This window comes from Dipodomys merriami, unplaced genomic scaffold (assembly GCF_024711535.1).
Source record: "Dipodomys merriami isolate MVZ:Mamm:240054 unplaced genomic scaffold, mDipMer1.0.p SCAF_151, whole genome shotgun sequence".
NCBI classification, from domain to species: Eukaryota; Metazoa; Chordata; class Mammalia; order Rodentia; family Heteromyidae; genus Dipodomys; species Dipodomys merriami.
In genome coordinates this window covers 2,236,525-2,249,629 of record NW_027202838.1, presented here as the reverse complement: position 1 = coordinate 2,249,629, position 13,105 = coordinate 2,236,525, and the positions used below count along the sequence as shown (strand labels likewise).

Below are 13,105 nucleotides of genomic sequence, written 5' to 3'. Positions count from 1 at the left end.
GAGGCCAGGGGCCAACACCTTTTCTCTTTCATGCACGCATGCGTGCAGTATTGGGGCTTGAACTCTGTGTATCCTGGGCCATAGTGAAGTCTCTTGATTGTGTCTGGGCCCTGTAGAGAAGGCTGTTTTTACTAGATCTTTAGGATCCTTTCCAACTCTGATTCTATGAACCTGGGGTCTGAAGGGCCTGTAGACACTCAGACCATTCCCCAGCCCAGCCTGAAACAGGCTGAATGATACCAAACGTAACAGTAGAAAAAGTTACTTTATTGTTAAAAAAACAACAACCACAACCAAGCACGCACCAGTCATGCACCACACTCTCTCAATCCACTCTCCCCCATGCAGTTCCCTCTGGCTAGGGATAGCAGCCCCATGCAGGTCGCTGGGCAGTGGCTCTTCTATTTTGACTTTTGTCTCCAAAACAAAAATAACAAAACCCAACACTTATGAAAAGGCAGTGGACCAGAGAGGGACTGGCAGAGGACAGGGCCCTGAGGCCACCACAGGCCTCGCTGGCTTCTCTGCCACCCCAACTGCACACACACCCCCATACGTGTGTCACACACACACACCATGTCCATGGTTGCTCACACCTGTAGACCCTAGCCCACAGTCAGTGACTCTCCATGCAGAGGGCGGAGTCAGGGAGGGCAACACTTGATTGGCAGGCATCTGAGGGGAAGGGGCGGGAACAGGCAGGAATGGGCGGGAACTGGCAAAGGGTCCAGCCCTTGGCTCCCTGCAAACAGCGGTTCCAAGTTGCTTGTGTCTAAAGAGGAAATGTCTTTTTCTTTCATCCAGACAGCAAGGCTGAAATTTAAATGAAGTACTTACGTCCTTCTCGCCTTCAGCCCCTCACCCCCCCCCCAAAAAAAAAAGTGCCTGAGAAACTTGGGGGTAAAGAACTCAGAGTTCCATGAGGTCTTGAATTCTTCACAAGAGCAAAGTTTGGGGGTGCTCTTGGCAGACCCAGGCTGGACCAGAAGATGTAAAGAAACAAAGGAAATCCCTCTGCTGTTTGGGCTATATAAGGAGTGGCACTTTGGGGAGACTGAGGCCCCAGGGATGCTTCCAGGGGGAGGGAGAGGGGCACCTAGCCCAGTGCCTGGCACCCACAGACATAGGCAGACAGTGGATGAGCATGCGCAGAAGGCCCGACGGGCAGGTGGCTTCACCTGCTGTTCCCCACTCGGCCGCTAGGTGGACCCCGGGGTGGAGCCGCGGTCCCAGTTGCCTGTGGAATGAACATCAAACCTCCCCCCGCCTCCCAGCTGGGGAGCTTGGAAGACCACAGCCCAGCCAAACTGGCCACCTGTCGTCCAGGCAACAGGATCCAGGGTCAGCATCCAGCCCATCCCTTCTTGTCCATCCTGGGAGGCAGCGATGGCTGGTTTCCTAGCAGCTCAGAGAGCATCCCTTCTCTGAACCCTAGTGCTTTTTTCTTTAAAAAACTCCACCCTCAGCTTCCTTCCATCCTCAGAGACTGGAAGGTCCACTCGCTCCCTAGGAGACTAGAAGATGGGGGGAAGGATCACCGGCTCATCTTCCTCTGAGAACATGAAGCTAGAACATTACTTCTTCACAGCTCCCGTAATCACTCTCCACCATGTCTGAACCTTCATAATTGGGGGGGGCTCGGGGCTGGCCCCGACCCACAGGAGGCCCCCCTTCTACCTCACAGTCAGCGTACGAGGGTCCGGCCCTGCTGAGCCGCATGCTCACCCCCTTGTAGCCGCCCTCGGCCAGGCGGGGCCCGTCCCCTCCCTGCCGGAGCGAATGGTAGTAGCTGATGGCCGTGTACTCATTGAGAGAGGGCGGCAGCAGAGGTTCACGGGGGCCGGGGGCTGCGGGGGGCCGTGGCATCAGGTCTTCCAGGTTCTGGTTGCTATAACGGGGTGGGAGGGGTGCCCTCTTGTTTTCCAGTTCCAGGGGGAAGGGGAACCCCCCGTAGAGACCAGCGGGCTCTGGGATCATGGCTGCAGGATGATGGGGGGAAGGTGGTTGAGGGTCCTGAGCCACTTCGGAGTGAGCGTACTGCCAGCGATCGCTCCTGGAGTAAGTGGGGGGCCAGACCGCAGCTCTGCTGGGATACACTGCAAGGGAATGGCAAGATAGAGTGAGTCCTCCCCAGAGAAGGTTCTAGAAGGTCCTGTGGCTCCTATCTATACAATGTAGCACATGGCCACTCTCTGCCTGTTGTCTTTGCAAACACAAATATAGAGAAGATGGGGTGGGGGGTGGGGGGAGAAGTTCAAGGCCTCAGGGGTGTGTGTGTGTGTGTGTGTGTGTTTGCGCGTGTGCGCATGCGTGCACATGCACACTGGTCCTAGACCTTACTCAGGGCCTGAGTTGCTGTCCCTTGACAGTTAAGGTTGGTGCTCTACCACTTGAGCCACAGCTCCAGTTCTCACTTTTCTGGGGTTTATTGGAGAATCTCACGGACTTGGAGACAGGGCCTTCAGAGCTCAGCCTTCTGAGTAGCTAAAATCCCAGGCGTGAGCTCTCCAGCACCTGGCAAAGCTGCAGGCATTGCCCGGAGCTGTCATGCACAAATCTCTGCTTCTGGAGCCGAGGCTGCACGAACCAGGTTCATAGCCTGACTCTAAAGCTGGATCCCACGGAGGGCAGAAATCTCCCCCCACAGAAAGAAACAAAGCACGGGCCTGCAGAGGTCACGTTGTCTGTCCCAGGAAGGGATAAAATGAAGTGTGGTTTGGGAGAGATGGGGAGTCCTTGGTCAGTCCTACACCCCCTTTCTATTGCTGAGAAGCTCAGAACGAGTCACAAATACTGCACTCATTTGTAACTACTGGCAAATAGGCCAGAGAAATCAATTGAAAGTGCTTTAGCAATTCACCTACTTGTGAGCCAAAGATGGGGTTGGGGGGATTGGGTGTAGTGTGCCTCCCTGTTGGACAGCCAGAAACTTAAACCAACCGCTTGGCTTTCCTGTCTTAGAAAAGCACAAATGCAAAGCCCTCTCCCTTGTACTCCAGAATTCTGCCCCAAGACCTAAGCACCACCTATGTTAAGTTTCTGGAAGGAATTGCAGTTCCGTGGAAGAGCCTTGGAATCTACAGAAGATGATGGTGGTGCCACACAGCCACAGACTCTGGCATGAGAAAGCTGGCACTTTTCCAGCCCTGGCACGGACACATCTGGAATACACCCCCCCCCCATCGAGTCCCCTGACCCCCTAAGAATCCGATTGAATGTGTTCTCAAGGATTATTTAGGGGGTGATCCCAGAGGCTAGGGGGTGTACTGACCCATCTCCTCGCCTGACCACGTCCTCTTCATGATGCACTTGTGGTCCGGATGTGGAGGGACCGCAGTGGATGTCGGGAGCCTGGGCAGCACGCTGCAGACCACTGGCTGCTGCTTCGAGTTTGGCCCGAAAGTGACGAGTTCACTGGGAATGGAAGTCTTGCTGGGCTCCGGTTGGTTCAAGTTGGTGCAGGAGCTGGTGGTCAGAGGGTCGAGCTCAATGGCTGGCAGGGCTTGGGTGTCTACCCCGATGCTCCGCGCGAGGAGATCGGGATCCTCCATCGTCACCGGCTTGTGAGACTTGCAGCGGCGACAGTAGAAGAGAAAGCCAGCCGTGCTCACCACCATGACCGAGATGGCCACAATAACGATCAGTAACTCCTGCTGTCCCCAGTCCCCCCGCGTGATCTCGGGTGTGATTAAGCAATGTCCTTCTGAGCAACCCCTGGCCTCCATTTCACACCTGGAGAGAGAGAGAGAGAGAAACAGGGTCCCTGGTCATTATATTGCCCCTTTCTATGTCCCCTAGGATGAGACAGGAAGTCCCACCCTTTGGGGGAGGGGCCCATGAGTGAGGGGGACATTATCAAACATCAGAACTCTCTCTCTCCTCCCTGGGAAAGTGGGATCTGCTACAGGCTCATTGGTGACTCTTTAGGAAATGGGTGTGTCCATTAGTGGCAGCCAATCAGATCTAGGGATGGGATATTCTCTCCACCAATGAGGTCGGAGGTGATTGAAGTGGAAGCCATCCAGACACCCCAGCTGTCCTGTCCCAGTTGCTGCGTGGCCACTGGGACCAGGGTGCTTTACTAGGAGGTCAGAGTGCAAAGGTCACTTGGTATGGGTGTCAAACCTTAAGGGGTAAGAAGCCCAGGGCTGAGGGTGTCCCCAGGGGTTTACCTGTCCCCTGTGTAGGGGTGAGGGCAGTTACAGGAAGTTCCTTCCGGGGAGGACATGCAAGTCCCCCCTTCCAGGCACGGCACGGAAGTGCAATTCTCTCTCTGTAGTTCACAGTGCCGCCCGGAGAATGGTGGGGCACAGCTGCAGACATAACCTGGGAGGGAGACAGGAAGGGGACCGAGGGACTGGCTGGTAACTAGAGCCAGCTGCTTGCAGATCTGTGTGATCATGTCGACTCAAGGGTCTTAATGTAGGGCTGGGAAGGTGGTTTAGTGGTAGAATGCTTGCCTCGCCTGCATGAAGCCCTGGGTTTGATTCCTCAGTACCACATACATAGAAAAAGCTGGAAGTGGGGCTGTGGCTCAAAATGGTAGAGTGCTAGCCTTGAGCAAAAGAAGCTCAGGGACAGTGCCCAGGCCCTGAGTTCAAGCCCCAGGACTGGCAAAAAGAAAAAAGAAAAGAAAGAAATATTAATGTAGCCAGGTGCTAGTGACTCACATCTCTAATCCGAGCTATTCAAGAGGTTAAGGTCTGAGAATCATGGTGCCAGCCTGGGCAGGAAAGTCCATGAGACTCTTCTTGCTAATTAACCACCAAAAAGTCAGAAGTGGAGCTGTGACTCAAGTGGTTCAGCATCAGTCTTTTTTTTTTTTTTGGGGGGGGGGGGTCCGGTCGTGGGGCCTGAACTCTGGGCCTAGGCGCTGTCCCTTAGCTCTTCAGCTTAAGGCTAGCGCTCTACCACTTGAGCCACAGCGCCACTTCTGGCTTTTTTCTTTTTGCTTATGTGGTGCTGAGGAATCGAACCCAGGGCCTCGAGAATGCAAGGCAAGCGCTCTACCACTGAGCCACCTTCCCAACCCATCAGCATCAGTCTTGACTGAAAAAGCTAAACGAGGACAGAAGGCCCTGAGTTCAAGCCTCAGTACACACACACACACACACACACACACACACACACACACACACACACACACACACACACACACACACACACACACACACACACACACACGCTGAATGAGCCAGGCACTCATGGCTCACACCAGTAATCTTACTTAGGAAACAGAGACTTGGAAGACACAGTTTGAAGCCAGCCTGGGGAGAGAAGTCCATGAAAATCCATCTTTGAAATAACCAGCAAAAAATAGGACTGGAGTCATGGCTCAAATGGTAGAGCTCCAGCCTAGCAAAGGCAAGGCCCTGAATTGAGATCTTAGTACCACTCCCCCTCCTTCCCCCCATACACAATTAAATTGCCTTTGGGAACCTGGGGAGTGGAAGAAAGTGGAATATTGTCTAAAGGGATGAACCACAGATGACAATAAATGTATGTCATCTTTCTACATTCAAACACCTCATTCATTCTCTCCCTCATCCCCCCAAATAGTAAAAGATATGTTTTATTGAAAGCAAAAAAAGAAAAAACAAGCCAGGTGCCAGTGGATCATGTTTGTAATCCTAGCTACTCAAGAAGCTGCAATCCGAGGATCAGGGTTCAAAGCCAGCCTGGGCAGCAAAGGCTGTGAGACTCTTATCTCCAGTAAACTACCAGAAAACCGGAAGTGGCGCTGTGGCTCAAAGTGATAGAGCGCTTGTCTTGAGCAAAAGAGCACAGGGACAGTACTCAGGACCCAAGTTCAAGCCCCATCACTGACAAAAATAAAATACAATTAAAAAAGACTTGCTTCCTCTAGTTCAAGTCTCACACCTTCCAGCCGGCCACATAGGCTCCGAGAGGAAGAAGGCTGTTTGGTCTCAGGAGGACAAAGTTCTTCACCAAGCCCTTACACTTGACTATGCCACACCAACTTCCAAACCACACGACTTTCCCTCTCTAGTCCCTTAGAGCAGCCCAGCAATCCCCTGAGCTGTGGAGAAAAAAAAATAGATGAATATCAGCCTGGCCCAGAACGGGTGGCTCACCCCTGTCATCCTAGCTACTCAGGAGGCTGAGATCTGAGGATCTCAGTTCAAAGCCAGCCTGGGCAGGAAAATCTGCAAGGCTCCTTATCTCCAATTAACTACCCAAAGAAAACAAAAAGGCAGGAGTGGAGGTGTGACTCAAGTGGTAGAGCGCTAGACCCAGGCCCTGAGTTCAAGTCCCAAAGCTGGCATAATTAAAAAAAAAAAAGAAAGAAAGAAAAAGGAAAGAAAAGAAAAGGAAGAGAAAGGAAACAGATGTAAATACGCTCTCCTGCCACAGGGGGGCAGTGGAGAGCAGGGGAAGAGTCCGCTTTGTGAACTGCACAGTGCGGACAGGGCCCTTTGCAGAGATTCCTGGTGGTCCCATCTTACCTGTCCCGGGGACCTGAGAGCACGTCCCCCCGTTGAGGCAGGGGTCTGGGCTGCAGGCGTCACTGCGTGGACAGCACGGGCTGAGGGCCTCTCTCTCCAGCACGCCTGCCGTCCTCTCTGCATGACCCACAAGCTCCAGCCCCTTGCCGTTGACCATGACGCCATCCAGGCAGCCTTGGAAACCCTGGGTGACGTTGGGGGACACATGGGAAGGCACAGGGCCACCTCCCAGGATCAGGTGTCTCTCCTCCGGCCCCAGGCCTCGGCAGTTCTCCGGGATGATGAGTGAGGCTTTGCCCGAGCTGTCGGTCAGCAGGCGAACCCAAGCGTCCGTCAACTCCAGCCCCAGAGAATGCCACTCCCCGTCGTCCACCGGGATCCTGGAGGAAAGGTTGCCATAGAAACCACCTGGACAGCGGTATTCCAGCTGGGGCACACCCCTGGCCAGCTGTGGAGAGAAGAGGGCGGCCATCAGCAATGGCAAGTTGTCCTGCTAACTTTGCCCAGGTCAAACAGCGCTGTTTGTGTTTGCAGTTAGTGTTTGTGGTTGTTTTGGTGTTTGTGGTTGTTTTGGGGTGTGTGTGTGTGTGTGTGTGTGTGTGTGTGTGTGTGTGTGTGTGTGTGTGTGTGTGTGTGTGTGTGTGTGTGTGTGTGTGTGTGTGTGTGTGTGTGTGTGTGTGTGTGTGTGTGTGTGTGTGTGTGTGTGTGTGTGTGTGTGTGTGTGTGGTCCTGGGGCTTGAACTCAGGGCCTGGGAGCTATCCCTGACCACAGCCCCACATTGGCTTTTTCTAAGTAGTTTATTGGAGATAAGAGTCTTTCAGACTTTCCTGCCCTGGCTGGCTTTGAACTGGGATCCTCAGATCTCAGCCTCCTGAGTAGCTAGGATGACAGGCCTGAGTCACCAGCACCTGGCCCCAAAAGTTCTTTTCTCATCTTTTTTAGGTCTAATTTTTTTTTATATGAATGAATTCATGTGATATGTCTTTCTGAGCCTGATTGATCTTGTTGGACAGGATGAACTCTAGTTCCACCCATTTTCCTGCTGATGACAATTCCATTCTTCTTTATGGGTGAGTACTACTCCACTGTACACAGGTACCATTTTTGCTTTTTTTCCCCCAGGGCTTGAACTCATGGGCTGGGCACGGTCCCTGAGCTGCTTTTGTTCAAGGCCAGCGCTCTACCACATGAGCCACAGCACCACTTCTAGCTTTTTCTGTGTATGTGGAACTGAGGAATCGAACCCAGGACTTCATGCATGCTAGGCAAGCACTCTACCACCAAGCCACATTCCCAGCCATGGTATCCTATTTTCTTGCAGCCCACATCCCTGGAAACCTGGTCGGCAGTGGCTTCCGGACATCCTCCAGACCTCCCCGGCCTCGTGGCTAGCCTAGGGCATGACATGAAATCTCTTCCGCTGGCAGGCTTACCTTCAAGGAAATGGACGCCGAGTCATTAGAGACCAGGAGAATGGCCTGAGGCTGGCGTGTTTGCATGTGGAAACGGATGCGCCAGTTCCCAGCCTGCACCCGGTACCGCACGTAGCTCTGACCGTTGAACCTGGCCGCGGTGCCTACGAAAGCAATCAGAGGTATCACCACAAACTCACCATTATGGCGCCTTTGGATTGTTGGGGGCTTTAGTTTACTCTCTAATTGGACCCTCTGTTGATAAATGAGGACCTGGGGCTCAGAGGATGCAAATGACCCCCCCCAAAGGACAAAATGAGGGCTTGAACTGAGGCTGAGTGTAATTTTTTTTTGCCAGTCCTGGGGCGTGAACTCAGGGCCTGGGCACTGTCCCTGAGTTTCTTTTGCTCAAGGCTAGCACTCTACCACTTGAGCCACAGCGCCACTTCGGTTTTTTTTCTGCTTATGTGGTGCTGAGGAATCGAACCCAGGGCTTCATGCATACTAGGCAAGCACTCTACCACTAAGCCACCTTCCCCCAGCCTCCAAATGTAAAATTTGAAGCTCATACCCAGCAGGCTGTGGCTCTAACTGTGGCTTTTGTAACTTGTTCTAAGTACTTTCCAAGTACTTGGAGTACTTGGTTCTGAGTACTTACTCTGGGGCAGGCCGTTGTCAGCTAGCACAGGAGGTCCAGATTCAGTCCCTACGATAGACCTACCCACGAATCCTCCCATCACGTGGCTACTAAATGGTAGAGCTGAGATTTGAACCCAGGCAGGCTGATATCAACATCCATGCTCTCTGAGCCATGCTGTGAACCTGATTTGCTAAGTGGCCAGGCGCTGACTGCAATGCCAGGACTTGATTAAACCATAGCACAGAGGCCAGGTGCTGGTGGTTCACACCCGTCATCCTAGCTACTTAGGAGGCTGAGATCTGAGGATCAGGGTTCAAAGCCAGCCTGGGCAGGAAAATTTGTGAGACTCTTATCTCCAGTGAACCACCAGAAAACCGGAAGTGGAGCTGTGGCTCCAAGTGGTAAAGTGCTAGCCTTGAGCATAAAGAGCTCAGGACAGTGCTCAGGCCCTGAGTTCAAACCCCAGGACCGACTCAAAAAACCACCACCAAAAACCCCATGGCACAGAGCCATGGCTGGATTTGAGCACCCGAGTAGACAGGTAGAGCCCAGTGATGCGGGTTTTCCCAGGCCACGTCTTACCATTACAGGAGCAGCTTCTCTCCAGACGGTGTCGCGGCGTGAGGATACTCAGCCTGGCTGTGCTGTAGGGGGGCCCCACATTGGGGTCCAAATGCACCATCATTTGGCATGACTGATCCTGGCAGCTTGGTCCCTGGCAAGGCCCCATGGGCAGGGCTGACCTTATCTGAATCCCCACCGACTGTTCCATCTCCTTGGCCGAGTGAACCAAGCCGGACGCCCATTCTTGCAGGTGGTGGAATGTTCTAGAAGGCTCCTCAAAGACCAGGAGCAGATCCACGCCAGGCCCGGCCTGGGCAGGCTGCAGGCTGGCCAGGTGGATGTTGGCACGTTTGATGTCTAGCTTGTGTCTGAGGAAACGCTGGAGGTTTCTCCAGTGATCGCTCACCAGCTCCTCTGGGGTAAGCTGCTGGAAACTCACCCCGAGGGCCTGGCGCAGGGCCTCGCGCCCCGCGTGCCACACGTGGACGTGGACCCCAGCGGTGGTGGCGAAGGTGCCGTCGCTGACCGTGACGTTGAAGGAGTAGCGGCCACGGGGCAGCGCCTGGGTGGCGAGGATCTTGCCATCCGTGGACCCCACGGAGAAGCCCGTGCCCAGAGTCTCCTCGCCTGCTAGGCTGTAGGTCAGCGTGTCCTGAGGATCTCGGTCCGTGGCGTGGATCTTCCCCACCACGCCACCGTGGAACCCCTTCTCCCCGGTGGTGATGAAAATCTCCAGTGGGAGGGCGGAGGGGGGGTAGTGGCTGGGCTCTGTGACATGGACGTGGACCCACGTCACAGAGGACAGGGGAGGAATGCCACTGTCTGAAGCCTGCGGGGCAAAGGACACGTGGCCATTACTCCTGCATCTCTGCTTCGGGGCTGGCTGCCCTGCCCTACGCCCACCCCGGCCGGGCTGTGTGGTCATCACTGAAGAGCACGGAACTATGCTAGAGATCTGTGTGTGTGTGTGTGTGTGTGTGTGCATGTGCGCACGTGTGCATGCTGGGACTTGAACTCAGGGCCTGGGCACTGTCCCCGAGCTTTTTCACTCAAGGCTAGTGCACGACCACTTTGAGCCACTACTCCATTTCTGGCTTTTGGGTGGCTAATGGGAGATAAAGAGTCTCACAGACTTTCCCTGCCCAGGGGTTGGCTTTGAACCAGGATGGATCCTCAGTTCTCAGCCTCCTGAGTAGCCAGGATTACAGGCATACGGGTACCCAGTGACATGTTATTTCATTTGTTCATCTTTTTTTGTGTTTTTTTTTTTTTTTTTTTGGGTCTGGTTGTGGGGCCTGAACTCTGGGCCTGGGCGCTGTCCCTCAGCTCTTCAGCTCAAGGCTAGCGCTCTACCACTTGAGCCACAGCGCCACTTCCAGCTTTTTTTTCCTGCTTATGTGGTGCTGAGGAATCGAACCCAGGGCCTCAGGCATGCAAGGCAAGCGCTCTACCACTGAGCCACCTTCCCAGCCCCTCATCTGTTCATCTTTTGTCTCTAGTTGAACTGGAATTGTTCCTTTCTCATGCCAGATTGTATTCCTAGTGAGTTGCATAGGATATGCAAATTAGAGATGGCTTGATTGGCTGAGATATACAAAGGAGAGATTGCTTGATTGGACAGATGGATGGATGGAGGCTAGGATATGCAAATGAGAGATGGCTTGATTGGATGGAGCATGGCATATACAAATAAAAGACTGTGGGGGGGCTGGGAAGGTGGCTCAGTGGTAGAGCGCTTGCCTTGCATGCCTGAGGCCCTGGGTTCGGTTCCTCAGCACCACATAAGCAAAAAGAAAAAAGCCGGAAGTGGCACTGTGGCTCAAGTGGTAGAGTGCTAGCCTTGAGCTGAAGAGCTGAGGGACAGCGCCCAGGCCCAGAGTTCAGGCCCCACGACCGGACCCAAAAACAAAACAAAACAAAAATGAGAGATTGCTTGATTGGACAGATGGATGGATGGAGGCTAGGTTATGCAAATGAGAGACTCCTTGATTGGACAGATGGATGACATCACCCTTGCCTGCCTGGGAGCCCATAGCTCATATCACAAGCAGATGCACTGAACTTGAGGTGGTGGAGGGGGGAGGATCTAGGGGGGTGAAGAGCGGGAGGATGATCTGACCACCATCTCGACCACTCTTGTGGACAATTCCTACACAGCCTGGGGGCAGTCCTGTCCACCATCTTGCCCATCGGGAGTCAGAGCTCATCCGGTCCCACACACTTCTGTAAAGTAGGCCTTGTTAGCACCTCAGTTCAGAGAGCAATCCAAGGAGAAACGAAAGCCAGGGAGCTGGGCTCCGCCCGGGCACGGCGTGGGCATCGTGCGGGCTCCACACTCAAGAGCGCGACTTCCTAACAGTACCGCGAGCCGGCTGCTTCACCTCTGCGTGCCTCAGTTTCCCCATCTGTAAAGTAGTTCTTTATTCTACCTGCCTTAATGAGCGTGCTATGGATGGGGAGCAACGTTATGAATATGGGGGGCCCCCAGCCCGGTGTCCAGCACACATGTGGTCTCTATGCCGTTTCCACTGACAGATGCAAGCCGAGTGTGTGTGTCTGCTTGCTTCCCGTCCCAGTGGCTGCCCAGCCCCGCTCTTACCTCGACCTGAAGCTGATACCGCTCCTGGGCCTTCCTGCTCAGGGCGCCGGTGGTCACCAGCCACCCATCTGGGGTCACTTGGAAGGTAGAAGCCACGTTCCCCTGCGTGATCCGGAAGGAGTAGGGCGGGCCATTCTCTGGGGAGTCCGGGTCACTCACGATCAGCTGTAAGACTTTACTTCCAACCGGGGAATTCTCCTGACACAGGGAAGGAGGAGAAGCCAAGGGGGAGGACTCTCAGCGCTCTGTGCCAGGATGGGCCTGGACTACAGGCTGGTGCTCATTCGCTCTGCCCACCTTTGAGTTGTTGGTTTTCAGCTGGGACCAGCATTGGGTCTTAAAATCAAAACTCGCTAGACCGGAGATCAAAGGTGAAATCTTTTCCTACAAGATGGGGGAGGAGGGGTCCCCCTCAACCAAGACCCCACAGCTAAGGAGTCGTGAATAGAAATAATTGTGTAGGGCTGGGAAGGTGGCTCAGTGGTAGAGTGCTTGCCTCGCATGCATGAGGCTCTGGGTTCGATTCCTCAGCACCACATAAACAGAAAAAGCCAGAACTGGCACTGTGGCTCAAGTGGTAGAGCGCTCGCCTTGAGCTGAAGAGCTGAGGGACAATGCCCAGTCCCAGAGTTTAAGCCCCATGACAGACAAAAAGAATAAAAATAAAAGAAAGAAAGAATTGAGTAGCTGGGAAGTTCTAATTGCCAGGATCAACTGAACACTTCCAAATGGTCTCTTCTTCTAGAAGATCAAATGATGTGGTAGACATTGGATGGGCACATTCAGAAATAATTAAGAATTTAAGAAAAAAATAAAGAGGGGAGGGCGTACTCCCTAATTATCATTCTAGCCTATAGTGTAAGAATTTAGTGTGATAAAACGCCACAGTGTTTATTAGCTGCTTCTTTGGAATCCCAACCTATGAACAGAACCTAGTAGTTGGCAGACACTGCTAATTGCCAACTGAACAGATATTATCTCGCTTTCTCAGAGTCGAGATACCTGAGCAAAAGAGTAAGAGGCAGAGCCCAGGCCCTGAGTTCAAGCCCTACAATGGACAAAAAAAAAAAAAGCACATCCCCTTCTATTTGTTTTTGAAGATGATTGGTTGAGGATGTGATGCTAAACCTTTGGTAGCCACTTTGTGAACATGAGGGAGAAGATGAAAGAATTTCAAAGAAGCTACCGAAAGCCATGATAGCATCTTCCTACTCAAACAACCAGTTCTGGAATGGAATTTTCCACCATCCAACTTCTTGCTATATGAAATAATGAGCCTTTGTTACTTAATGAACTTTTCCTTAGGTAATCTGCTATTTGGAGCCAAAGCCTTCTAATACATATGCTAAACAAGTAAGAGTAGAGCCTGCCTAGAGATTGTACCCAGAACTTTCCCCTTTTACCTACCCTGTCTTTACCTCC

General features: G+C 53.1%; 1 protein-coding gene across 1 annotated transcript in view; it reads right to left on the bottom strand.

The window, feature by feature from the left end:
• Nucleotides 1-720: 720 nt before the first annotated feature.
• Fat2 (FAT atypical cadherin 2) overlaps nt 721-13,105 on the bottom strand; it is a 70,122-nt gene continuing 57,737 nt past the window's right edge. Inside the window, exons 18-24 of the mRNA XM_070022675.1 lie at nt 11,684-11,881; nt 9,103-9,913; nt 7,902-8,044; nt 6,468-6,915; nt 4,173-4,326; nt 3,272-3,732; nt 721-2,096 (exon numbers count right to left, since the gene is read on the bottom strand). Coding sequence (XP_069878776.1) covers nt 1,567-2,096; nt 3,272-3,732; nt 4,173-4,326; nt 6,468-6,915; nt 7,902-8,044; nt 9,103-9,913; nt 11,684-11,881 — 2,745 coding nt within the window. The 3' untranslated portion in view covers nt 721-1,566. The remainder of the gene's footprint in view (nt 2,097-3,271; nt 3,733-4,172; nt 4,327-6,467; nt 6,916-7,901; nt 8,045-9,102; nt 9,914-11,683; nt 11,882-13,105) is intronic.